The following is a 27,411-nucleotide window of genomic DNA, read 5'->3' as shown; positions in this document are numbered from 1 at the left end:
CAGTGGATAGCCTGCCTCTCCCTCTCTCTCTGCGCCCCCCTCACCCCGCCTTATGCGTGTTCTCTCTTTTTCTCTCTCTCAAATACTTTTATAAATAAATAAAACAAGTTTGAAGATAAATTGCAAGAAACAGTGACAAACTACCTAACTCAATGTGAAAGCAAGTCTGTTTTGACAAACAAAAGGCAAAGCCTGGGTGGCTCAGTTGGTGAACTGACTGCCTTCAGCTGGGGTCATGATCTTGGAGCCCTGGGATTGAGTCCCACATCGGGCTCCCTGCTCAGTGGGGAGCTTGCTTCTCCCTCTGACCCTCCTCCCTCTCATGCTCTCTCTCCTTCTCTTTCTCTTTCTCAAATGAATAATAAAATCTTAAAAGAGGCAAAGTTACAGTACTACTTTTTCTTTTTTAAAAAAACGTCGTGTTTAATCTTCTGTGTACGTTTTGCAGAATCTTGAGTGTTGCGTTTTGCTAGGGAAAGAGAGTGAATTGGATGCAGCGGCTGGTTTCACTCCCTTTTAAGTAGCTCCGCTGTGTTTGAGGTAATCTCTCCAAGGGTAATTGTAGATATGAATCAGGTAATTGTTTAATGAGGCTGAGGAGCATAATGCTGGAGCTCAGTCATACAAAATTTAGTATTTCTAGTTTCACTCACAGCTGTGCCGCTGGTTATAAGTCACCGTATCTAATGTGCGCGCGTACACACACACATACACAAGCCAGTATGCAGACGCAGGGAGGGATGCTGTGGCTTTGTTGTAGAGAATGTGCTCTTCTCCCTGGTCAGGCTGGGACCCTCATGGAGATGCTGCTGCCACACACTGGGTGAAGGGCCTTCGGGTGGAAGATGGGGCACTGTTCACGCTCTGACCCCTGCCCCTCTCTCACTGGGGTCCCAGCAGGTACTCTGCCTTCAGACTGCCCTCCCTTGGCCTGTGTGCTCACCTGTCTACCCACAATGCCACCTCGTCTCTCTGGGCATGATCCCTCTTCCCCAGACGCCTAAAGTGTTCCTTGTGTGTTCTTGGACGTCTTGTTCACACCCATGCATTGATCATGCCCGATTTTACGGCTTTGCCTCCGGTCCTCTGTTAATCATTCTTTCTACAACCTTCTCTGTTCCAATGACTGGGTGGTTTCTGTCTCCTAATTGGACCCTCACCAGTGCCAGCGTCCTCTGCTGGCAATGCCAGGCTGCACTTGCCCGTCGCGTGATATGTACAGAGTGTCCCACAGCCAGCCCAGGCAATGCCTCACTCATTCATTCCACCAGCATCGGAGTTCCTGTGCCCGACTCCGGCGTTAAGAAAGACTGGGCCTCAGCTCAGCAGGGGCTCCGAGACTGGGAGAAGAGGAGAATAAGTCGTCAAGTGGGTTAAAGTAGAGAGGTAGGAGTGTGTGTGTGTGTGTGTGTGTGTGTGTGTCTGGTATTGCTGGGAATAGGGTATGACAAAAACTTAGAACAAAAAACTTCATTTATTTTTAAATTTTTTTTTCTTTTTTTTTTTTTAAAGATTTTATTTATTTATTTGACAGAGAGAGATCACAAGTAGGCAGAGAGGCAGGCAGAGAGAGAGAGGAAGGGAAGCAGGCTCCCTGCTGAGCAGAGAGCCCGATGCGGGGCTCGATCCCAGGACCCTGAGATCATGACCTGAGCCGAAGGCAGAGGCTTAACCCACTGAGCCACCCAGGCGCCCCTAGAACAAAAAACTTCAAATGTAAGTGTTGTACCTCTGGAAGCTGAAAGGATAAATAAGTGAAAATGCAAACATTGAAAAATATTTACCGTTTTCAGTGTAAGTGATGTCCATAATTTTGTTCTTTTCCATTTGTGAATTTCTTTCTATTCGCACAAAGCACTTAAGGTGGGTAAGGTTTTCATTAACCTCATCTCTGAATGCCTAAGGGCAGGGACTGTCCTTCCTCTTAATTACTTGTACCCACAGTGCCTGCCATCTAGTAGGTGCCTAGTAAATGGTAGTTGACTGAAGATAGGCTGATTATACTGAGTGCATATTCCCCGGTTGGTTTTTTACTCCAGAATCAGTTGGTGTTTTCTTACATTGCCAGTTCATGAACTATGCCAGGCACTTCTTGTTTTTGTACTTGAGATGGGAACAGGAAGGTTGTCAGTCAGCACAAGTCCTTGTTCTCTTTTGTTCCTCTTCAGCCATTTACGGATGGTATCACCCATCTCAGGTGTGCGTCAAGCAGTGTTAACTACTCTGTAGACCTCCAAATCTCTGGCATCCCTGTATTACAGGTGTAGAAATCGAGGTGAAGTAAATTACTCGAGGCCGTGCTGAGAAAATGTAGCTGATCTCCCCATGAGTGGTTCCCATGGTCAGTCAGGTGCCCACCCTGTTCGTGTGCACACGTAGACATCACCCAGAAGCCTTTTTCCTCTCAAAAGACAGTTGCTTCCTTTCTAGTCCTAGAGACACAACTCTGTGGCCCTCCAGGTACTTTGACATCCAGGCTCATGTGAACAGGGTTAGAAAACCTAGAAAGGGCCAGAAGTCTCTTCCCACTTTTCTCCTTTAAGAAGTCATCTCGGGGCACCTGGCTGGCTCAGTAGGTTAAATGTCTGCCTTCGGCTCAGGTGGTGATCCAAGGGTTCCGAGATCGAATCCTGCATTGGGCTTCCTGCTCAGTGGAGCATCTGCTTCACTCACTCTCTTCCCCTGCCCCACCCCCCCGCTCGTTTTCTGTCTCTTTCTTGCAAATAAATAAATAAAATCTTAAAAAAAAAAAAGAAAGAAAACGTCTCCTGGAAGTGTGGCAACTTGCTGGCGAGTTGAAATTTGGCACAGGTCGTGACCAGCATTTAGTTCCGTGGGAGTCCCGTTGCTGTGAGAGCTCAGGGGAGCAGTGGAGCACTTGTGCGCACTAACCCGGGTGTCTGCTGTGTGTCTTCTCAGGTGCTGTTACCGCCGTGCGATGATGCCGCTGTGAATGGGGCTGCCAAGGAGCCGCCACCCCCTTATGTGTCTGCCTGAGCCAGCGAGCGGGGCAGGACTGAGCACAGCGACTTCAGTTCCAGACGTCGGAGCAATAGTCCTTTTTTTCCACTTCTAGGATGAGCTCTCTGAGCTTCTTTGTTGCTGAAATGCTCCAGTTTTAAAAATGTAGACGTTAAGTGAAACCCTCTTTAGTTTTAAGCATACGCTGCGGCTAGAGCATGGTGATGGACTCACTGTAGAGCTCTCTGGAGGGTGTGGCGCTGGGCTTCCCTTGTCTTCCAGGGGTTCCCTTCCCAGCAGTCCAGATGAGCCCCCTGCATCAGAGGCAGGGAATTCATCATCACACCTTCCCTTGGTGTCCCTCTGTTTTGAGAGTGTAAAATAAAATGAGAATTAGACGATGCTTTTCTTAAGCCATTCCAGTGTTGGAGCAAACCCTTCACACCTCACAGAGCATGAGTGTCCGTTGTGTGATTATTGCTCTGATGACAGACGTAGGTGTCCCTGTCTATATAAAAAAACGAGAATTTCCTTAAGATTCTTTATGACTTAATTTCAATGACAGTTTTGTATTTGCTGTTCAAGGATTCTGTCTGCGGGCGAAATTGAGACCTTTCAACAATTCCAGGCAGTGACCGCTGCCACTCTCTTGACGGCTGGTCTTGAACACCCACGTCTGGGGTCACGGATAGGCGGGTCTCACCTGTGTCACCGGTGTGGAGCTGATGCGTTTAGTACCGCTTGGTGCTCCCTTTCTCCTAGTTTCCCATGCCCACCCTAGTCACTAAGGATTTGCCTAACAGTATGAAAAAAGATTTTCTTCTAATCTCCTTGCAAGGTACAGCATGCTATTTTGAAATTCCCGAGTATGCCCAGTCATCTGTTCAAATGTAAAATGGTCTTTAGAGAAATGAGGAGGGGTGCTTTTCTTGTGGAATGTTCAAGGAACTTTTATATATTCATATGTGCAAAAGTCACAGCTCTCCTGTTTTTCATTGTTTTATTCATTGTTGAGTGTGCTTTAAATGAAAGCTTTGCAATTAAAGTGAGATTTGCCCACATCTGAGAAAGTAACCTTTTGATTTTGTGGTGATCGTGCTTAGGGACCTTTCCCACTCACATGTGGCCATGCAGACACAGTTTTGCCAAGGAAGCACCTTTACAACTTGTTTCTCCCTCCCCCCCTCCCCACGTACACGTGGGTGTGTGTAATTTTTTACCCCCTGTTCCATTGCTGATAAAATCAGAGCATCTCAGGCCAAGAGAAATGGAGCCCAACAGACCTGAGCTTCTAACACTCCTAAACCCCACCCCTGCCGAGCTCGGTGTGCTCAGCTATTTCACATACGGTTGCTTTATGTCCATGGTGTACTTTTAATAAGCAGTTCAGACTTTACTCCATTCCAAGGGAGATTAAATAGAGGAGGTAGGAGGGGGGATTTTTTTTATCCCTGAGACTCAGCCTCGGTGATTTCTTTTGGTGTATCTCATTAGTATTCTTTATAAACTCAATCTAAGAAATTCTCTTCCTGGAAGCTTTGTGCCCGTAAGATTCACAGTAAGTTAATCATATTAAGAGCTGTTAGGAATGGAAGCCTCTCGGACTGTTCCCTGATCTCTGGAAGGCTCATAGGACATCACAGTTGCTTGCATGGACCTCCCTGTGATTTTGCAGCCCTTTGCCTGATAATTTTTGTGGTACAGAAAATGGCACATGGTTAAGTAGAAGTGCTGATTTTGAGTCTGGGGGCCGTCCTCTGAGGGAATATTGTTCGTGTTATGCTTAGAACACACCACAGACACCAGGATATCCCGTCACTCTCAGGTGTCCCATCTGGAACTGGTGAAGCAGCCTTTCCTGACCCACAGCATAACCCAGGCTGTGCATGTGCAGGAAAGCCGCATCCATAGTTCTCTGAGTGACGACCTGTCCTCTCAGCTCCCCTGTGGGGAGGTGGTGGTGTTTGGAGCCCATTCCGTGACTCAGCAGTTCACTCTGTCTTTATCTCATTGCCAATCCAGTTAAATACTTCTCTTAAAAGTATTTTACTACTTTTTAAAAAGATTTTTTTTTAATTTTTTGACAGCACAAGTAGGCAAAGCGGCAGGCAGAGGGAGAGGGAGAAGCTGGTTCCCCGCGGAGGAGGGAGCCCAATGCGGGGCTCGATCCCAGAACTCTGGGATTGTGACCTGAGCCGAAGGCAGATGCTTAACTGACTGAACCACCAGGTGCCCCTCTTAAATGTATTTTAAATCCAACTTTAATATCTGACCCTCTTTGTTTGCTATCTACAGTCATTCCTCATTTGTCCCCATGCCACTATGCCTCTCGGTCACACTACTGATGAGAGCGCCTCAGCCTTTTTCATCTTGACCGTCCTCTGGAGATCCTTATGACTAGATCCTGGATGTTCAGCCCAGTGCCCAAAGGTGTGCAGGTGGACCCACCAAGAGGCAGCCCATGTGGAGATTTTTGGGTCTGTTCTCTGGGCCAGAGAGAACAGGAAGCTGACACCTTTTGCCCTAGATATGATCTGTCACCCTAGGAACCGAGCTTTCATTGAACAAGCTGGACAGATTTCCAGAATGCCCAGTCATATGGAAGAGTTTTAAGACCAACAGACTCACCCACCCCTTCCTGTACCTTCTTCCAACACAAAACCTCATGGCAGGATCTCCTCCAAGTCTGGTCTCCTGATCCCTTCCCCCCACCCCCTGCCCGGGTCTTACTGCCCCCTGAGAATGCAAGGAACCTTCCCTCTCCTCTCCTTTTTGCCCCACCTTTGTTTTTTAATTACTCCATCTGTTCTGGCCCTAAATATTTGTTTAGTTTGACTGCTTACCCAAACCACACCTCATTTTATGTGTCTTTTCACTCTCAGTTCGTTCATCAACAATACTTCTTAGCAATGATCTCACTAGACCATCTGTATAGACACTGTCACCATTAGAGTTGTTTTCTCCATGGGGCGATGTATTGTCTTTGAAATATTCATCCTTGGAGAATAAAACCCTGCTGTGCAAACTGAGCGTGTGTGATCAAGGAAAACTAATGAGACTGTGAAAATCGTTCCATTTCTTGAAAAACATGTGTAACTTTCACAACCCATCTAGAAACTGACTTAAATATCATTAAATAATATCGCTGCTCATTATGTAGGCCGTTACTAATGTTCTGGAGGGGAGAGGGCAGGTATCTTTGCCAGACTATCAAAAGAGCTGCACAAAGGGACCGCCAGCATCAAATATGGGCTCAGCCCTCCCCGGGCTCCCCACCTTCAGACCTAACATGCATCAAACACAGATCCTAGAGCCGTGTAAAATGGGTTTTTTGGCAGCTCGGAGTGGAAGGGAAGGAAAAAGGCTTTGCAAGGATGTCTCCACACCCATGGAATTCACTTAAAAGTGTCTCTGCACACTAGCCAAGTTTTCTGCCAAATGACTCGAGTATGGAAGCCGACCAGATCGGTGACCTTCCCAGAAGCCCACGCATGCCTTTTGCTGACTGTAGCACCCAGACATCAGAAGAGGGAAGCTGTTGTTGGCCAACCTAGAAAAAAATCACATGAAGGCAGCAATCTTAGCACTCTCCCCTCATCAATGTGATCCTAATTAGCAAGAGCAGTTGCTGCTCCAGAATCGGGGGTTGGACTTAAAACAGAGTAATGGACTCAGGCTTGTTTGTTTTAGCCCAGCTCAAACTTAACACTTTTTAAAAAGTCATTTACAGTACACACAGTTTTTATTTATTAAGTGAGCATATTAAGATGGGAACGTCTTTGGCTCAGCAAATAAAATTATAACCTCTCTCCCTTGGTGTATGCCAAGATGCCCCGGGGTTTGTTGTTCCAGCAGAGCAAAGCGAGTTTGGAAGAGCACTGTGGACTGGGCATGGCTGGCCAGCGTGGAGGCTTTGAGCCACAGTTCTTCCAGGAAAGGCCCAGACTGGACGGGTCTTCATCTTGTCTGCCCCTTGCTAGTCCCACATGGGTGTGGTGGCATCTCAGCTCCCCCTGTGCCTACTCAGAACTTGGAAAGTCCTAAGTTCCCTGGTTGCTGGAATCCTGGATAGGGGACATCCAACCTGAAGAGCCCATAATGCTTACACCTGTGGCCTCCACCCACAGGAGCCCCCAGCTGTGGTAAGACAAGGGAACAAACGGATCTGCTCTCCGTGCCACCAGCCCCAGCACAAAGGACTCTGTTCTGTGTGGTGGCCTGTGTGAGGTGTGGCTTTTCACCCAGTATTCATTTTAGCCAAAGTACAAATGTATTTGTAATTATTCTTTGTCACTGTTTTACTTTCACTGGATGTTTCTTTAGTTCTAAATTAAGTCCTTTTACTTATTTATTTATTTATTTATTTATTTTTAAGAAAGATTTTATTTATTTGACAGCCAGACAGGGAACACAAGCATGGGAAGTGGGAGAGGGAGAAGCAGGCTTACCGCCTAACAGGGAGCCCAGCATGGGGCTCGATCCCAGCACTCTGGGATCATGACCTGAGCCGAAGGCAGATGCTTAATGACTGAGCCACCCAGCCACCCCTAAATTAAGTCCTTTTAAAATTAACACTTATCTTTCCTACACAGAGCTCCCTTCAATAAACAACAGACTGAGCTCTAGCCCTGCTTTTGTCTTGCTCTCTGTCTTCTCTATCTCGGTGGCTTATTGACATGTCCTATTCATTGTGCCCCAAATAGAAAATTGGCCTCTCTTGCCTCAAATCTGTTTCTGTAACTTGTGTTTCAGCTGGTGGCCTCCCATCATCCCAGTTATCCTTCCAGTCATCCCACTTGGAGATAAATCATTGGTCCTCTGCCTTGTTCTTCTCCCCTTTCCCCGTATCTGATCAGTCTCCCGCCCTGTGGCTTCCACCTATTGATGAGGTGAAATGACGTTTACCATTTACTGAGCCTCTCCAGTGTGCCTTCTGTTCTGAGCACTGCGCATGTACGAACTTCGTCTGCGTCGTACAGACGAGGGAAGGAGACTTCCAAAGGAAAGAAACCGGTCCAAAGACACACCAGTTACTGGCAGAGCCAGGGTTTAAATGCCAATTAAGGCCATGTTGAGTGGCTGTTGGTATTTAAGACATCTAGAATCCCAGAATCTTGTACATGCCTCTCAGTTCTTACTAACAACGGCTGACTTCCACTTATTAAAATGAATGCATTCCAAGAAGGCAAGCACGTCATGCAAAGCCATGTGAGCTCTGTAAACTTGGGGTGGACCTTTGTCTTGAGGTTTGCATTATGCAAGTAAAGCTGTCAGTTTCCTATTTAATTAGACTGGAAAGTGTTCTGCAAATACCACCTTTTAATTCTTACTATAAAGAATTGATTCAGGGGCGCCTGGGTGGCTCAGTGGGTTAAGCCTCTGCCTTCGGCTCAGGTCATGATCTCAGGGTCCTGGGATCGAGCCCCGCATCGGGCTCTGCACAGCGGGAAGCCTGCTTCCCCCTCCCTCTCTCTGCCTCCTTCTGCCTACTTGTGATCTCTGTCTGTCAAATAAATAAAATCTTAAAAAAAATTTTTTTTAAAAACTTTTTAAAAAAAAGAATTTATTCAGGCAGGAAGAAAGATCAGATACAGTGGACCTTTCAGAGCAGTTCATCTTTTTTTTTTTTTTTTTTAAGATTTTATTTATTTATTTGACAGAGATCACAAATAGGCAGAGAGGCAGGCAGAGAGAGGGGGAAGCAGACTCCCTGCCAAGCAGAGAGCCCGATGTGGACTCGATCCCAGAACCCTGAGATCATGACCTGAGCTGAAGGCAGAGGCTTAACCCACTGAGCCACCCAGGCGCCCCAAATAAATAAAATCTTAAAAAAAAATTTTTTTTAAAACCTTTAAAAAATAAAAAGAATTGATTCAGGCAGGAAGAAAGATCAGATACAGTGGACCTTTCAGAGCGGTTCATCATTTTAAGTGAGCAATTGCTTTTGAGGAAATTAGGCACCATTTTAAAACTGCACTGATTTATCTTTGTTGAGGAAAATAGCATATTAAGATTCCAGGAAGGGGCACCTGGGTGGCAGTTGGTCAAGTGCCTGATTCTTGGTTCCAGCTCAGATGGTGATCTCATGGTCATGAGCTGGAGCCCCAGGTCAGGCTCCGTGCTCTGTGGAATCTGCCTGAGATTCTCTCCCTCACCCTCTGTGCCCCACAAACCCCCCCCCCGCCCCCGCCTAAAATAAATAAATACATCCGAGGGGGAAAAAAAAAAAAAAGATTTCCAGCATTCTAACTCAGACTAGTATGTGAGTGAATAGAACGGTGTTGTAATTGTTGTACCATCTTGGGGTAATAGTTAGAGGCCTTGAGACTCACTTTCCTTCCCTGCCCCTGCCCCAGGAAGCTTGTCTCAACAAGCTTTTCCTGACCGTCACAGGAGAAGGAGACAGAATAGAGCAGTCCTTTCCTTTGGGGCTGTAGGCTTTCTTCTGTCTTACGGACTTCATGTACTCTATCTTCTGCATCCCTGAGAGCTGTCTTCCTTAAGCATCTTGACAGTGAATCCAGGTAGGATTTCAGCACCAGGAAACACTGTAAACTCGTGGGCTTTTAAAAAATAACATAAGTCATGTATTGTAAGAAAAAAAAAACACCAAGATTTTAAAGCCAACAATCTATCCTTCGGATCTCAACTTGAAAATACCCCTTCTGGAAACTTTTATGACCCACTAGTCTGGAAGTGAGGCACTTTACAATCTTCCATAGCATATCCAGTGACCCAGCCAATGCACGACTTAAAACTGATTCCCTTTGCTGTTCTTTTTTAAGGCCTGAATTAATCAGCCTCTTAAAAGATTTTGTTTATTTTAGGGAGAAAGCAAAAGAGAGAGAGCACGTGCGCATGATCTGGGCGGGTGGGGAGGAGAGGGGCAGAGGAAGAGGGAGAAAATCTCAACAGAATCCACACTGAGGGACGCCTGGGTGGCTCAGTGGGTTAAGCCTCCGCCTTCGGCTCAGGTCATGGTCCTGGGATCGAGCCCCGCATCAGGCTCTCTGCTCAGCGGGGAGCCTGCTTCCCTTCCTCTCTCTGCCTGCCTCTGCCTACTTGTGATCTGTCAACTGAATAAATAAAATCTTAAAAAAAAAAAAAATCCACACTGAACATGGAACCTGACAAGGGTCTCGATTTACAGCCACAGAGAGTTGGCTGCTTAAATGACTGAGCCATTCAGGCGCCCCTAATCTTGCTTTCCTTGTCATTCTCCAGTAGATAAGAAAACTCCAGTCTGTGTCTTTCTTCCTTAGGGTTCTGTCTTCACCACCTGGCGTTTGTCTGGCAAACGGAAGGAACTCACAAATAGTTGCTAGAATAATAATAAAATAAGCATTCATGAGAGATTAAAAACACCTGTAATACCACCCATGGCAATTTAAAAAAAAAATATTTTATTTGTTTGACAGAGCAAGAGAGCATAAGCAGGGGGAGGGGCGGGCAGAGGGAGAGGGAGAAGCAGACTCCCCGCTGAGCAAGGAGACTGATGCGGGGCTCCATCCCAGAAACCTGGGATCATGACCTGAGCTAAAGGCAGACCCTTAACTGACTGAGCCCCCCAGGCTCCTCCCTCTCTCTTTTTTTAAAGATTGTATTTATTTGTGAGAGAGAGCAAGAGGGGGGAGAAGCAGAGAGAGAGGGACAAGCAGACTCCCTGCTGAGCACAGATCCTGATGTGGGGCTCAATCCTAGGACCCCAAGATCACTATCTGAGCCAAAGAGGCTTAACTGACTGAGGCATCCAGTGCCCCAGTTGTGACAAATTCTGGAGAATAGCTCAGTGGGGCTCAGGCTCCACAGAGCTCACTTCTCACAGAAGAGCCTGCTGGGAAAATATGTCATTCCTTCTTTTTTTTTTTTTTTTTTAAAGAGTTTATTTATTTATTTGACAGACAGAGTTTACAAGGCAGAGAGGCAGGCAGAGAGAGAGGGAAGCAGGCTCCCCTCTGAGCAGAGAGCCCGATGCGGGGCTCGATCCCAGGACCCTGGGACCATGAACTGAGCCAAAGTCAGAGGCTTGAACCCACTGAGCCACCCAAGCGCCCCAGAAATATGTCATTCCTATTGACCATGCAAGGAAACAGAGAGGGTCCCTCTTCCAGAAAACCCTACCAACGCAGCAGCTGCTGTCGTGTGTAATTTGGGGAGTGGGCATCCTGACATCTAGCTGTAAAAACTGTAAAGGTGATCGGTTAAAAACAACACAGTAATCAAAGGATTGATCTCTGAGGAAAGATAAAAGAGCAGCTAAGATGAGAGGCTAGCTAATGCTTTACTTCTGTTTGAAATCAAAAGAAAGCAGCGTTCTTAGGTCGCGCTATTCTTGTGATCAGTTTCCTTTTACATGTGAGCTTAATTCAGTAGGGCTCTGAATGAAAAGTTAAATCGCCCAATGTGGCTCTCCCTCGGAATTTCTTTTCCCTTCCCAGTAGATCAGTGTATTGTTAAAGCACTCAGTGGCCAAATCTGAGACCCTACGGAGCTCTGAGGCATTGGGCGTACACGGCAAAAATCTGAACAGCGGCTCTGCCACTGAAGTACAGTTGATGTGCTCATCTACTTCCTGGGCTCTTGGGATTTAAACAAAGCCCCTGGAAGACTACTTGTGATAAAGCATGTTTGCCTTTCATCCTTTACAAGAATATCACAAGATTCTTCTAGCAAAGGTGTGTGAGGGGGACCTGTGAGGGGGACCATAGTACACAAGTACGAAAGTCCCCACCAGCAGGCGAGTCCAGCAGTGGAAAGCAAGAGCCACAGAATAATCAGAAAAAAACAGGCGAGGAAGCTGAGGAGTGGAGCAGGAAGCCGTTCCTGCCTTCATGCGAGAGATGCGAGAGAGACATGGTTCCAGGAAAAAGAGCATTCAAAACAGGGTGTGCAAATGAAGAAGAGGAGCAGTCTGGTTCCAGAAGAGACCGAAATGTTTGCATGGAGATTCAGAATTGAAATGAGTCCTAACAACTAAAATTTTATTAATATGTAACTCACACGCCATACAATTCACCAATCCAAAGGCTGCAACATAATGGTTAATATTATTCAGAGTTGTACAACCATCCCCACAATTTTCGAACATTTTCATTACCCCCAAAAGAAACTCCATACCCACAAATGGTCACTCCCCATCCCCACCCCCAACCTTCCCAGCGCAAGGCAATTTATTTCTCTCTACGGGCTTTGCCTGTTCTGGACATAGACCACCAAAGTGGTCTTTGGTGATGGGCTCCTACCCTTGGCATGTTTTCCAGGTTTATTCATTTTGCAGCATATATCAGTCTCTCATTCCTTTAGACTGCAGATGACATTTCATTTTATTTATCCATCCATCACTTGGTGAACGTGTGGGTTGTTTCCACTTTTTGCCTATTATGGATTATTCTGCTATGAATATTTGTGTATAAGATTCTGTGTGGGCGTCTGTTTTCATTTCTCTTGGGTATATACCTAAGTAGAATGGCCAGGTTATGTGAAAACTGTATGTTTAACTTTCTAAGAAGCTGCCCAGATGTTTTCCACAGTGGCTGCCCCACTTTCCATTCCCACTGGCAATGTACAAGGGTTCCAGTTTCTCCACATCCTCAGCAACACTTGTTATTTCCGGTCTTTTTTCATGGACATTTGAGAAGAATGAGAATTCAGCCATTATGTCTTCACTTGGGTTTTCTGCTCATTTCTCTCTTTCTTCTCCTTCTGGGACTCCTATTATGTTATTCCACTCAACGTTATTCCACAGTTCCCTTAAATGATCTTCAGTTTTTCAAATTCTCTTCTTTTTGCTGCTCTGGGTGAGTTACACTGCCCTGTCTTCTAGATTGTGGATCCTTTCTTCACCCAGTCTGCCGTGGAATGCCTCTCATGTATTTTCAGTTCAGTTATTATATTTTTCTGCACTGTGACTTCTGTTTGGTATTTTCTTCTTGTTGAAGTTCTCATTGTGTTCCCGCATTCTTCTCCCAGGCGTGGTGAGCATCTTTGTGAACATTACTTTGAACTCTTTATCAGGTAAATTACTTATTTCTGCTTCATTAAGGTGTTTTCCTGAAGTTTTATTATCTTGTTCTTTCATTTAGAACACATTCCTCTGTTTCCTCATTGTGTTTGACTCTCTGTTTGTTTTTGTGTATTGATGAAACAGTCACCTCTCTATCTTGAAGGCATGGCCTTGTCTAGGAGATGAAACTTGTTGTTGAACCTTTCCCTAGCTTTTGGTTGTCTCTTGAAACTTTGTGATTGTCTGAGCAGCCTGATTTAGTCTTGATAGGTCCCATTGTTAAGAGAACGCCAAGACCTGTAAGTGTTCCAGAGAAGGATCTCACTCAGCACCTCGTTTCAGGTTGACTGGAAGCTGGTCCTTTGTGTGGCAGCTTTTAAGGTTTGCAAATATATGCAGACTTAGGAGACCAGAATTGTTAACGCTGCTGGCCTCTGGACCAGGTGATCTGGAGGCGCTTCCTTGGTGACAGTTGCAAAAACTGGGGTTCCAGACAAGTGTATAAACTGCTTGCTGGGTGGTACTGACAAGCTATAGTGAGGCCAAGGGAGAGTGTCCTCCCAACCTGTATTCCCTGAGAGCATTTCCAAAGCCTCTAGATGTGTGGTAAACCTGAAGCCCGGTCTGTGGGCGGACGTTCCAGGACAAGTAAATAGGCCTTTTTCACAGGAAGAATGGGGTGTGTTTCAGTCTGCTTTATGTGCAGTGCCCTAGGGCAGTAGCCTCCCAAGAACTGTCTCTCTCATTGTTTTGTGGCAGGGCCGTAGGACAGGGCTGGTGCTGGGGCAGGTGCTGGCCTGCAGGTTTTTGTAGAACCCCTTGCCAGACTTTTTTATTACAGTCATTCTAGTGGGTGTGAAGTGATGTCTTGTGGTTTTGATTTGCATTTCTCTAATGGTAAATTATGTTGAGCATCTTTTCACTCTCATATTGACCATTTGGATACCTTCTGTGCCATAATGTCTATTCAAAAACTTTGGCCATTTATAAATTGGGCTGCATTTTTATTATTAAATTATATGGGTCCTTTATATAGTCTAGGTACAAATCTCTTATTGATCTATGGTTTGGAAAAGATCTTCCCCATTCTACGGGTTGTCTTTTCTTCATCGTGTCCACTGAAGCACAAAAGCTTTTAATTTTGATGAATTCTAATTTATCTATTTTTTTCTTTTGTTATGTATGCTTTTGGAGTCCTGTGATCAGTGATTATAACACTCTGAGAGCTCAGATGATGGTTAGTGTTTTTTAGTAATAAAATCTTTTTAAATTAAGTCATGTGCATTTTTTAAACATAATGCTTTTGCACACTTCATAGACTATAGTGTAGATTAACAAGTCAGGAAAACAGATGTTGGTGAGGATACAGAGAAAGGGGAAGCCCCTTACACTGTTGGTGGGAAGACAAGCTGGTGCAGCCACTCTGGAAAACAGTATGGAGGTTCCTCAAAAAGTTAAAAATAGAGCTGCGACCCAGCAATTGCACTACTAAGAATTTATCCAAAGGATACAAATATAGTGATTGGAAGGAGCACATGAACCCTGATGTTTATAGCAATAGTGTCCATAATAGCCAAACTGTGCAAAGAGCCCAGATGTCCATTGACAGATGGATAAAGATGAAGTGGTATAAATATGCAATGGAATATTACTCAGCCATCAAAAGAATGAAATCTTGCCATTTGCAATCACGTGGATAGTCCTAGAGGGTATTATGCTAAGCGAAATAAGTCAGAGAAAGAAATATACCATATGATTTCACTCATATATGAAATTAAAGAAAACAGATGAACATAGGGGAAGGGAAGGAAAATAAAATACGACAAAAACAGAGAGGGGGACAAATGATAAGAGACTCTTAACTATAGGGAACAAAGTGAGGGTTGCTGGAGGGGAGATGCATGGGAGATGGGGTAACTGGGTGATGGGTGTTAACGAGGGCACTTGAAATAATGAGCACTGGGTGTGGGGCGCCTGGGTGGCTCAGTGGGTTAAAGCCTCTGCCTTCGGCTCAGGTCATGATCCCAGGGTCCTGGGATTGAGCCCCGCATCGGGCTCTCTGCTTGGCAGGGAGCCTGCTTCCTCCTCTCTCTCTCGGCCTGCCCCTCTGCCTACTAGTAATCTCTGTCTGTCAAATAAATAAATAAAAAATCTTAAAAAAAAAATTAGCACTGGGTGTTACATGCAACTGATGAATCTCTGAATTCTGCCCCTGAAACTAATAATACAGTATATGTTCATTAAATTGAATTAAATAAACATTTTTATTTTTATTTATTTTTAAAAAGATTTTATTTATTTGACAGAGAGAGAGAGATCACAAGTAGGCAGAGAGAGAGGGGGAAGCAGGCTCCCTGCTGAGCAGAGAGCCTGATGTGGGGCTCCATCCCAGGACCCTGAGATCATGACCTGAGCCGAAGGCAAAGGCTTAACCCACTTGAGCCACCCAGGAGCCCCAGATAAACATTTTTAAAAATATAATTTTTAGTTCTTGGGGTGGATAGATGTGCAGGGATGGGAGGGCACGAAGGGAGCTCGGGCTGCCCTTAGAGGGCCCCCGGAAGGAGGACAAAAGGGGGAGGCATGCTGCCATGATCCTCCGCGGGTGAGCCAAGATGAAAGTGTGCCTGGGACCCTTGGTGGCTCGGCGAGGTGGGGGTGAGTGGAGACCGAAGTGGGGAGAAACTGGGATCCGGCACCAGAGAGAGACGTCAGAGAAGCCAAGGGGCTTAAGCACAAGGCAGAACCGCCCTGCCAGAGCCTGGTAGCTCACCCAATTAGGAAGGGTGAGGACTCACTAGGACTCTCCGGTGGAAATGGGGGCTACAGCAGGAGCTGATGACCCTCATGATGTCCGGTGACAAAGGAATTTCTGCCTTCCCTGAATCAGACAACCTTTTCAAATGGGTGGGGACCATCCATGGAGCAGCTGGTACAGTGTATGAAGACCTGCGGTATAAGCTCTCCCTGGAGTTCCCCAGTGGCTACCCCTACAATGTGCCCACGGTGAAATTCCTCACACCCTGCTCCCACCCCAGTGTGGACACCCAGGGGAACATCTGCCTGGACATCCTGAAGGACAAGTGGTCAGCCGTCTATGATGTCAGGACAATCCTGCTGTCCATCCAGAGCCTGCTAGGAAAACCAAACATTGGTAGTCCTTTGAACACACATGCTGCCGAGCTCTGGAAAAACCCCACAGCCTTTAAGAAGTATTTGCAAGAAAGCTACTCAAAGCAGGTCTCCAGCCAAGATCCCTGACTGTCCAGCCTCTCTCCTTGTGTTGTCTTTTTATTTTCTCCTTAAACAGTCTGTCTTTTTCTTCATTTCTATCTAGGACTGTGTATCTTAAGCTGTGATGTCATTTTTGTTTTGTTTCTGTTTTTTATTTTTATTTTTATTTTTTTAAAGATTTTATTTATTTATTTGACAGACAGAAATCACAAGTAAGCAGAGACGCAGGCACAGAGAGAGGTGGAAGCGGGCTCCCTGCGGGAGCAGAGAGCCCGATGCGGGGCTTGATCCCGACCCTGGGATCATGACCTGAGCTGAAGGCAGAGGCTTTAACCCACTGAGCCACCCAGGCGCCCCTGTTTCTGTTTTTTAAATTAAGTCTCTGGTTGAGCCCTTGTGATGAATATATTAAATAAATACATTGGATTATATATATATATATATATATATATATATATATAATTTTTATATGTATTGGGAAAGCAAAAATTTGCTCGACTCCCTTTATTGTGCTACTTGCTTTACCGCAGCGGTCTGGAATCACACTCACAGTATCTCTGAGTATGCCTGTAATTGATCTTCAGCAATGGTTCTGACAGTATTCTTCTGCCCGCATGCAAAAGCTGGAGCTAACGGTGAAGCGGTGCTAGGCAGGGCTCTCTCATTAGTCCTGTCCAGGGATGCTGAGCTGTCTTAGACATTCTGCTCTAACTGAAAGACATTTTCAACTCTTTAAAACTTTGTTTATTCCATCTTCTTCTCAACCTCTTTCTCTTCTCATATAGTATACATGCAGCCAGTCATGTTCTGGCACTTTCTGTACTTGGGAATTGCTTTGTCCATTCTTGCTTTTAAATGAGTCAAGACATTTCCATTGCTTCTTTTCAAAGACTGCTTTCCCAACAGAATTGGTCACTTTGTTTCACCACCTCTGATTTTTTCCCCATCTTATGACTTACTGTGGCTCTCCCTGGCGCTTTGCTTTAGTCTTTCCACGGGACTATCTGTAGTGTTTCTCCTTCTGTTGAACCCCAGTAATAACCACATCCCAGTTATTTTCCTCAGCAAGAGAGAACATGGAAAAGGCCTGACTTCTGATACTTTTGTTGTTCTTGAGTCATTTTTTTTTTTAAGATTTTTATTTATTTGCCAGAGAGAGAGAGTACACACAAGCAGGCAGAGAGGCAGGCAGAAGCAGTGAGAGAAGCAGGCTCCCCACTGAGCAAGGAGCCTGATGCGGGACTCGATCCCAGGACACAAGGATCATGACCTGAGCCGAAGACAGCGGCTCAACCAACTGAGCCACCCAGGTGTCCCTCTTGAGTCATTTTTGAGCTCTGTTAGCATCCTGGAGGATTCGGTAGGACAGACACACAGAGTCCTCGCCTGAGGATCTTGCGATCTGATTTCACACCGGACAACCAACGTAGACCTGGTTTATTAGTGGTATTGAGAGAAAGTAGTCAATTGAGTGTCACAGGAATGAGGCTATTGGCTTTTTTTTTTTTTTCCAGATTTTTATTTATTTGAGAGAGAGAGAGAGAGCACACAAGTAGGGTAAGAGGCAGAGGGAGAAGCAGATTCCCCTCTGAACAAGGAGCCAGATATTGGGGCTCCGTGCTGGGACGCTGGCATCATGACCTGAGCCGAAGGCCTCAGCAACCCAAGCGCCCCGAGGCTATTGGCTTCTAACAGCAGACTACTTTGTGCAATTCCTAGGTTTAAGGATGAAAGAAGGAGCGGAATGATGCTTCCATCCATAGCAAGTCCATATCCTCCACTTGAAAGGGGAAACTAGTCTCCAGGAAGATAGGCAGTGTTTTAGCCTTGCCAGTATCCAAGAAAACAAGTCAGATTTCCACTCGCTCTTGCCTATGCATTGAAACTCCCCACGTCCTGCTATTATCTCTGGTTTTTGACAGGTAGCCTCATCAACCTGATTTCACAAACATTACAAGGCTCTAAACTCCAGGTTCAGGCCGTAGCAGCCCATTCCCCTCCACTGTATGGCATAGGGCAATATCTAAAGACAAGCAGAAGGCCTGGTCCCTGCCCTCAGGAGCAAATGGCCCAAGTTCAAGATCACATATAAACATGTGAGTCCTCTTCAAAACGTATATTGTTTTCCTAAATAAAATTTTGACTGGCTATAGTTTTTTCCTGATCACTTTCATCTTGTCTTTCCAAGGTGGGGTAGTACTTTGTTTTTGTTTTTTTATAGAAATCATTTCACCTGGGTCAAGAGTACTATCAGCCAGCCTGTCCTCAAGGAGGATCTTCTGGACATGGAACTGACTGTCCATGCTGATGGGACACCCAGGAGGAAGCACTGCCTTGGGCTGGAGTACAAACCCAGCCACCATCTCGCAATGCTCCTCTCTTAACGTCCAGTCCCAACCAACTGGCAGCTGGCCCAAATGGGAAGTGTCTCCTAAGTAAGACATCTTGCCCTTCTCCTTGAGGGGTGGGGGTGTGTGTGTGCCAACAGTTTACAGGGAACTCAAACGTCCTCAGTCACGCTGAGAAACACAGTGTAAGGGAGGAGAGACGGCAATTCTACATTGTTCCTCACCCATTCAGTACAAGGTTTATTTTAGGTTATGGGTCTATGAACCAACCTGTCTGCTCTTTGGTTTCTGGTCCCTTTCCATTTAATAGTCTCACTTCAGTCTGCCCTCTAGGAAGCGAAACAAAACAAAACAAAACAGAAAGTTTTAATGTTTATAAGGAACAGATGAATTCATACGTCAAAATTCTCTATGAGGTTAGTCATGATTGTGAGGCCTGGGTCAAATAGTGTCCCCCTCACCCCAGTCCTTACACCACCATAGACCACACGTGGAGATAAAGAGCTGAGGTTTGAACCTGGTAGAGCTAACAGGTATAATGAATCTGGATGGCTATCCATTCCAACTAACTCTTGAACTTTCAGATACTACATGCCCTCATTCTTATCTGTGGGCATATGATTGCCTGCATGAGAACTGAAAATCTTAAACCCACACTTCTTCTGAAAAAGATTCTCCGTACATTAAGCTGGTAGCAAGGCCTTTGGCAGAAAAGGTAAATCTGGGTTCTTCCCGAGAGCCTCTGGTGTTATCAACTTGCATTCACCTAGAAGGTGACCAGGAAGTGAAGGCACTATATTTTCCGACTTGATATTTCAAGACACTGAGCTCACTTACTCTTCATTTTTCTGGCAGACCTGAGGATCATTCCACAAGGTAGAACAACTCATTGACCTATTTGACTTGGCCCCAGGAGTGCTTCGTACAGAAATTTCCTATTCCGAAGAATTCTGACAGAATTCCCTGGAGAAAAACACCTAGTTGGCATATCCTAGAGTCCCTGGAATCAGTTACTTACTTAGAATTCCTTAAAATTTGGAAGGATTTCGGAATAGCCATTGTTTTCTTGATAAATTACTGGACATACTGGTGTCTTGGAATAAGGCAACGCATTTTAAATGCAAGTTTCCAGAAACTGCAACTCAACTTCCCCAGCTCCTAAGGGATTTTCACTGGCCCAGACTCAGGAAGAATTTTCTTCTGTGGGATCCAAGACCTCAGAGACCAAACATTTCCTGAAGACTTTCCTCTGCTTTCTGACTTCTACCTACCTCCTCCCCGAGACAAACAAAGAAATGATTTCTGACCTGCGCAGGCAGTCAAGAGTGCCCCAGGGGCCTAAGGTGCAGGTTAGGGGAACAAAGGAACATGAATCCAAGTGTCTTTCTCTGCAATATGGCACGATGGAGTTGCCTGATGGTTTGAGTGTGTTAACCTGTCGCTTTATGACTGGAATTTTTACTCCCCGCTCCTGGAGCTTTTCTAAGGAATTGATTTGGTATATGGTGTTCATTTACATTCCAGAAGCCAACTCGATCATAAAATAGAAGGGATGGTTAGGAGTAAAGGCAGCCAAGAGCACTTAAATTATCAGACTCTGGCACCTCCAAAGGTTTTGAAACTCATTAGTTCTGCTGCCTCTCCCCCATAGCTTGTTAAAACCTGACCTGGGTGTGTTGGGTTAGTGGTTTGGGGATAGAATTTTGGAGCCATCCTTAGGAGATGTGCTGGCCTGGTGTACACTGCCCACTCATGGGGGCTGGTCAGGAGACGCATGTAGGGTGTGGAGCGGCACACCAGGCCCTTTCCATGCCGGGGTCCCATCCTGTCATCTGCATCCCTCCGAAGTTCTGCGGGGACCTCTAAGGTCATGTTCTCCCACCTTATAAAGTTGGAAATATCTTCCCGCATAATTTCAAAAGTCTTGTCTGAACTAGATTTTCTCTGCTCCTTCAGAGTAGGAACTTTGTTTCCTCTCTGTCCTGGCATCCTTACTCCCCCCACCCCACCCCGGCCTGGTCTGGTCCCCGGCCAGTGGACGTTCTGTGAATAAGAACTGGCACTGGTGGGATGTTCTGGGCACTGCCAAGACAGGTCCTGGCACTTGTCACCAATTATCCCTATTCTCACCACTTTTTCTTCATCACCATCATCGATGGATGCCTCCTGCAGATCGTGACCCCAAGTTCAGGACACAGTACCCCTGCCATGCCTCCCTTCCCTCAGGAGATGCTCTCCCTGCACCCACCCCGCCAAGTCCCCCAGAGCCTCTGTTCTTCAGAGTCTGCGGTCCGGACCCCTGGAGTCCGAAGCCCGCCTGAGCTGGCGGAGGGGACCGAGCGGAGTGGGGTGGCAGCAGGCAGGGCGCACGGCCAGGGTGCCCAGCTCCCCGGCTGCCCGCAGGGTGGGGCCACGGTGGCCGCCGCTCCCTTCCCGCGCCTTCCCCATCCCCGAAGACGACACCCCTCCTTCCGCCCGGCCCGCTCCCCACCCTCGCCGCGGCGCCGCCTCCCCGCCGCCCTCCCGCGCTGGCCCCGAGCCTCGCAGGCAGCCAGCGAGCGAGGGGAGCGCTCTGGGATGGGACTTGGAGGAAGCGGCGAAGGAGGAGACAGCGGCCGAGGCTCGGGCTTCTTCCGCGGCTCCCGCGAGCGACCCCCGAGGAGAACGGCGCCTCCCCGAGAGGCGAGGAGGCCGGCGACGAAGACCCGGGTGGCTGCGCCCGTCTCGCTGCTCAGGCGCCCGCGGCGGCGGCTGCAGGTGAGCGGGGCGCGTTTTCCCCGGGGCTCTCCGCGCGGCCCCGCCGCCCCGAGGCGCGGACAGACCGGCCGACCGCCTGACAGACCGACATACAGACCCGCAGAGCGCGGGCGGACGGGCGCACGCGGGCGCTGCCCCAGGCCTGCGCGCCCGCCAAGCTCCGGCCCCTGCCTGCGGCTTGGCGCGGGCCCTCCGGCCGGGCGCCCCCTCCGGCCCCGGGGCCCGTGGCTCCCGACCCTGCTGGGCGCGCGCGAGCGGCGGGCGGCGCTACCCGGACCCCCCAGGCGGGGAGAAGGCTGGCCACTCTGGCCGGGCGAGCGGGGCGCGCTCCCTGCCCCGGGCGCACCCGCAGTGCCCCGTGGGGGCGCTGTGCCCCGCGGCGCGCATTCCGGACCTGGGCTCCCACGGCCGCGGGGACCGGGAGGCTGAGACTTGTTGAGCGGGCATCCAGTGAGATTTCTTTCTTACTGGCAGGCCAGATCGAATCGGATTCCTCCCCTCGGTCGGCTGGTATTTTCATGCCCTGTTATCTGGATTTTGTTCTTGGTCTTCCCTTGTCTCTCCATGTGGAGAAGGGAGAAAAAGCGGAGGGCATTTTGTGGTAGTTGCTAGAAACCCCGGAGGACAGTTTGGGGAGGAGACAAGGTGGCCAGGACTGGAGCCCAGGGAGGTAGCTTCTCGGGAACAGGCACCGCCCCCCCCCCCTCCACCTGAACTAACCCAACTGACCAAGTTCCAAATTGTCATGAATCAGGGGGCCAGGAAGCATCTGCACCAAGTGCATTGAATGGGCCTTCCAGGAGAGGGGAGGCTGGAGGGGTCGGTGGTCAAGGTCATAGAATCTGGGATTAGCGTGCCTAGGTCCAAACCCTGGCTGTGAAGCTCACAGGTTGGTAACCTTGGAGTAACCCAACTACTCTATGCCTCAGTTTCCTCATCTGTGTAGTGGAGATGTTAATACTTTCAGGGCAGGATTAAATCCTCACCTTCAGGGTGAGGATTAAAGTCCTTAGAACAGTTCTAGACGTGTCCTAAAGCTAGGTAATGAGTTCTATTACCTCTCTTTCCAGAAAAAGCAAGGAGTTCCTATGAGCAGTCACCTCCTCCCCAACTCAGGAAGATAGCCTCTCCACAGGTACATGATGGGAACAGATAATCCATACGTGGTTAACTGGGGTTTTCCAGTCCGGAGACCACTCCTCCACAGCTCTCCCTGCCTGCTTTCTAAGGGACAGCTTCATAAAACCGTGTCAAGATACCACAGTGGGTTTATGGACAGTGGACTAGAAAGTTTCCTCTTAGCCCCTGAAGCTTGGTCCCTTGGAATCCACTTAAGAGGGGCACCCGGGTGGCTCAATCAGTTAAACGCCTGCCTTCCATTCAGGTCCTGGGATCGAGCCCCGTACCGGGCTCCCTGCTCAGCGGGAAGCCTGGTTCTCCTTCTCCCTCTGGCTGCTGCTCTGCCTACTTGTGCTCTTCTCTCTCTCTCTGTGTGTCAAATAAATAAAACCTTTAAAAAAAAGAAGAAGAAGAAGGAGGAGGAGGAGGAGGAGAATCCACTTAAGAATGCAGAGATCTATGGCTCTTCACTGCTTGTCCATACTTTTATTCCTGCCATGAGAATTCCACCTTAGGCCTCCCAGTTGCCAGGATTCTCTCTCTCTCTCCTTTTTTTTTTTTTTTTTTTAATAAATCAGGGCTCCAGAGTTCCTTGCTCCTAGCATCCAGACCCAGGCAAACGGGAGCCAGTGTGGCCTGGGTTCGCTCATTGGAGACGCCGTAACAGAGTCCAGCCCTGTTGGGTCTCCCTCCTCTTAGTCATGCCCTAAGCTCTCAACAGCAAGCATTAGGTATCTCTATTCCGCAAGAGGTAGTTGTGATGAGGTCCAAGATTTAAAGAAAAGGGAAACAGATGATTGCTTTTTGAAAGATAGCAAAGAAATAAGAGGGTCTTTGGAGATTCTAGAAGGGAATCCCACGATTTTCCTGGAAAGAGCTCTGACGGGTGCCTAAAAGAAGGCCAGGAGTAAGGCCGGGGTGCGGCTGGTGAGGGCAGTAGAGACAGGCTCAGGTCTCAGGAAAAGCAGGCCATAGGGTGTGATGGGTGTCAATGCCGGCGGGCACCAGGTGGTGGGTGTGAAGCTGGGCATGCAGTGACAGAAGACATGCTAAGACTCAGGGGTGAATGGTGGAGTTCAAGACCAGTCATGTGGGTCAGAGTCTCTAGCGCTTTCCCCTGGGACCTCCAGCCCTCTGGTCTGTGGCACCGTGTTCAAGAGAACACTTTCCTGGGATGCTCACGAGGGCTGCCCTGTTTCACACGCCTGTGAGGATAGCTCGGGAGGGTCGTGGGAGGAGGGAGGAGGGAGGCTGAAGCACGAAGGAGCATGGAGCATGTCGTCATTGTTGCTAGTAAATAGCGCCAGAGAGGCCCTTCCAAGGGACCAGCGGCCACTTGGAGCTCCAGACTGTGAGGTCATCTTTGAACCCTGCCATGTGGCTTGGCAGACGGCCATCACTGCCTTACCTGGCAGGACCCTGAAAGGGACTCAGAGAGAAAGGCAGGGCTAGGCTGGATTCCAGAGGCTTAGGCCGTTGTCAGAAGTTGGTGGCAGTGATGATGTCAGTGGTGAGGGGTAGCACGGGCACAACCCAGAACACACACTGATCTGGGCACCTGAAGGCCAGATTATGGGACTTTGGAAGCCACAATTAGGGATACAGCAGGATTGCTTTTCATGACTGTGTAACCAGCATTCTGATGAATCAGTAGAACTTCGTCAGCACCCCAAACCCCCCTCATGCCTCCTTCTGCACACGGACACCAGAGTGTAACCACTACCCTAATTCCTACGATGGAAGATTAGTTTTGTCCACTTTGAATTTTTTTTTGTTCAATATTTTGTTTGTAAATTTATGACATTAATGCATGAAGTGGTAATTCATTCTTTTCTCTTGCTGTATAATATCCCATGTATGACTTTACCTCAGTGTATCTGTTCTGCTGTTAAGGAGCATTTGGGTTCTTTCCATTCACAGTTCATTTTGAAAGGGGGTGACCACCTACCCATGTGTCTGTTGTTACAAACTCAATCCAACCAGCAGAGAGTAAGAAACATTGTATGAGGTTATGCGGCTGAAGGGTTAATGAGAGAGAGAGAGAGAGAGTGTGTGTGTGTGTGTGTGTTGGTGGGGTAGGTGGGGGGACTTGCAGAGGTCAGCATTATAACGCAGGGCCAGATAACATGGCTTTGAATGCTAAACTAAGGACTCCAGATTTTATCCTGTAGGCATGTGGAAGTTGGAAGCTACCGGCTGTTTTTGGGCCGGAACATGATAAGCATGATAGTGTTTTGGGGAGATTGAATTCAGCACTGGTGCTAAATGGATTCACTAGGCGAGACTTGGAAACAGTCTATTAATTAGGACTGACGTTCCATTCCAACTTACAGAAAAAACTGAAATAATGGCGGCTTAGAGAAAGAAGTTTATTTCTGTCTTGCATTCTAGAAGCCTGGAGGCGGTGAGTCCAAAGTATGAGTGGGGTCAGGGACCAATACTCCTGTGCCTCGCTTTACCACAGAGCGTGGCTTCTATATCCGTCGTGGGTCATGGTTCAATATGACTGCTGGGCATCCAGCCAGGATGTTCTCATTCCAGCCAGCAGGAAGGCAAAAAGCAAGGAGGTCAATCCCGCATCCCTCCTTTAGGACACTTTCCAGAAGTTGTACATACCATGTGTGTGGCCATCCACTGGCCAGCATGTAGTCACGCTGGCAAGAAGGGAGGACTAGGAGCCATGGTCTTTACTCGAGCCCATTACACATCCAGTTCGAAAGTGGGGGTATTACCAAAGAAGGAGAGGTAGGAAGATATTGGGGGATAACTGCCTGTGGTCTCTCTGATGGGAATAAGGTCTAGGGCTGTGACTTCGGAATGGATGGAAAGGGAAGAAGACATGAGTGAGAAGACATCACTGAGGGAAAAAAAAAATGGCAGGACTTGGTGCTTAAGTGCATGGAAGGGAAAAAAGATATGGAAGGAATGACCATATATACCAAAATATGAGGGGAGGGTCCCCCCCCCCGCCAAAATTACTTCTTAGGGAAGAGGAAATTGCCCTTTGAGTCCTTGCGAAGTCTCTCAAAGTACAGGGAATCTAGCAAATATTTTAAACAAAGTGCTGTTTGGGGAAGACATACTACTTCAAAATGTTCTCAGTCAATGTGCTAGCTTTGTATACATCTAGATACACACCGAAACAATAAACAAATCGATGCAATAATAAACAAATCGATGCAGATTTTGTAATTATGCTTGAGGGCACAATTTCCCAGTTGCAAGGATTGGATGATGCTGGATACAATCCTTTAAAGAAGAACATCATGAGGGAGCAAGTGGCGGAGATACAGTGTCTTCATAGTACGTGGGTAAGTGACAGCTGCTGGCCCGAGATAAAATGTCCAAGGACAGCATCATATACGGGTCTGGAAAGTTCTGTAGCTCAGACAACTTAGACACAGGTGGAGAGGTTGGAAGACTCCAAATGTATCTTCACTGTTGACACTTCACTTTCGAACATCGCTGTTGTGATGTTCGAAAGGCAAACATTTGCAAACATTGTTTTATGGAATGTTTTTAAGGAGAAAAGCCTTATTTCTAAAGTGATATATTATTTTGTAATTTAAAGCATTTTGAATAGGCATTTGTGACTACGCTGATGCATTAGTTACTGTGACTCAATAGCTGATATTTCATCTATATCCTTTTAAAATTATGTATTTAACTTGGCCAAGAAATTTGAGGGAGGGGGTCCTCCTGTCACAGGAGATAGCCGTTGGGGTCGCCTGTATTTAGGCAAATATCCTATGTAGAGAAAGACATGAGCTGAGACTTTGGCAGTCGTCAGTTGCAGAACTGGGCCCATTTGATTCAACATTTATTGATCTTTTGCTGGTCAATAAGTGCGTTTGTTCAACATTTGTCTATTTTCTAAAGACTTACTTATTAAATTCGGCCCCCAGCATGTGGGTGATACAGCAATGACCAGGTACTGTCAGCTCACAGACAAGGCAGGGAGACAGATCTGGTAGCAAGAAAAAGAAACCGAGGGCTAGGGCGGACAACCGACGCATTGTTCGGGTCTCACAGAGACATCTATCCTTCTTCGGAAAACTGGAGAACATTTTAGAGAGTGGGTAACACAATGAGCTGAGCCTTGAGGAATGAACGCAGTTTTGGTTAACGTAGGGCTCCCAGGCCAAGGGGACCAGCGTGGAGGGAGGCACCGGCTTTGACAAGAATCTGAGTTCCTCTGGCTGGGGAGATGGCAGGGATAGAAGCTTGGCTTTGTCCCTTAGCTAGCTCTCAGGGCTGGGAGAGTGTCTTGGAGAGTAGCATAAAACTGGGAACTCGTCCACTTCACAGAAGGATTGTAGGGATCCAGTGAGATGATAATACACAGAATGCCCAAGGTCACTACCTGGCACATAGTAGGCACTTAAAAAATAGTAACGGCTTACCCCCCTTTCTCTTCCTATCCAGAGACAGAGTTTACCACCTTGTAGAAAGTCATGCCCAACCTTCTTTAGGATCGCAGGATTGTGCTGGCCTGTGGCCTGGTTTGGCTTGAGAAACAGGGCTCTCACACCACGCCTCTCGTTTTACAGCTGACTAAAACCCAGAGAGAGAAGTCATCGCACTGAGATCCCGCAGGGTGTTCTAACAGGCCGGGCCTCTCCTTTCAAGGCCCACAGCACATCCTGATGGCTCTGCTGCGATTCTACTCGCCGGACAGTTTATTTGGAATGGAGACCCTTAGAAGAACCCAAGGCTAAGAGGGTCGGAGCGGTCTCCTCTCCCTTCCCCCTCACCCCCTTGTTAAAGCTTAATGAAAAGACTCATTGTCCCATGGAGAGGAGAAACACTGTTAAAACAAAAGTCAAAGCTGTTGTTTTTAAAAGATATTCTTTCCATGCCCCTAAATGCTTCATGGCATCTGTTCAGATTGAATTAACCTCTGTTTTCCAGCACAACCATCCTCCTATGCCCATATATGAAAGGACCCGTTTCTCAAGCATCAGCCCATTTCCCAGCTAGAACTGGCGC

General features: G+C 47.3%; 2 protein-coding genes across 2 annotated transcripts in view; both read left to right on the top strand.

The window, feature by feature from the left end:
• The window catches only part of LAPTM4B (lysosomal protein transmembrane 4 beta), an 80,566-nt gene extending 76,534 nt beyond the window's left edge, over positions 1-4,032 (top strand). The window contains exon 7 of the mRNA XM_080800222.1: positions 2,920-4,032. Within this exon, the coding sequence (XP_080656348.1) occupies positions 2,920-2,997 (78 nt within the window). The 3' untranslated portion in view covers positions 2,998-4,032. The remainder of the gene's footprint in view (positions 1-2,919) is intronic.
• An 11,770-nt stretch (positions 4,033-15,802) lies between these two features.
• On the top strand, positions 15,803-16,225 carry LOC308340641 (ubiquitin-conjugating enzyme E2 C-like; the record flags this gene model as incomplete). The annotated part of the gene is made up of 1 exon (XM_080799954.1): positions 15,803-16,225. The coding sequence occupies one exon, from the start codon at positions 15,803-15,805 to the stop codon at positions 16,223-16,225; it is 423 nt and encodes a 140-aa protein (XP_080656080.1).
• Between the last annotated feature and the right edge of the window lie 11,186 nt (positions 16,226-27,411).

This window comes from Martes martes, assembly GCF_963455335.1.
Source record: "Martes martes genome assembly, chromosome: 4".
Classification (NCBI taxonomy): Eukaryota; Metazoa; Chordata; class Mammalia; order Carnivora; family Mustelidae; genus Martes; species Martes martes.
Note: the sequence above shows the minus strand (reverse complement) of the source record. Positions and strands in the feature narration are given on the sequence as shown.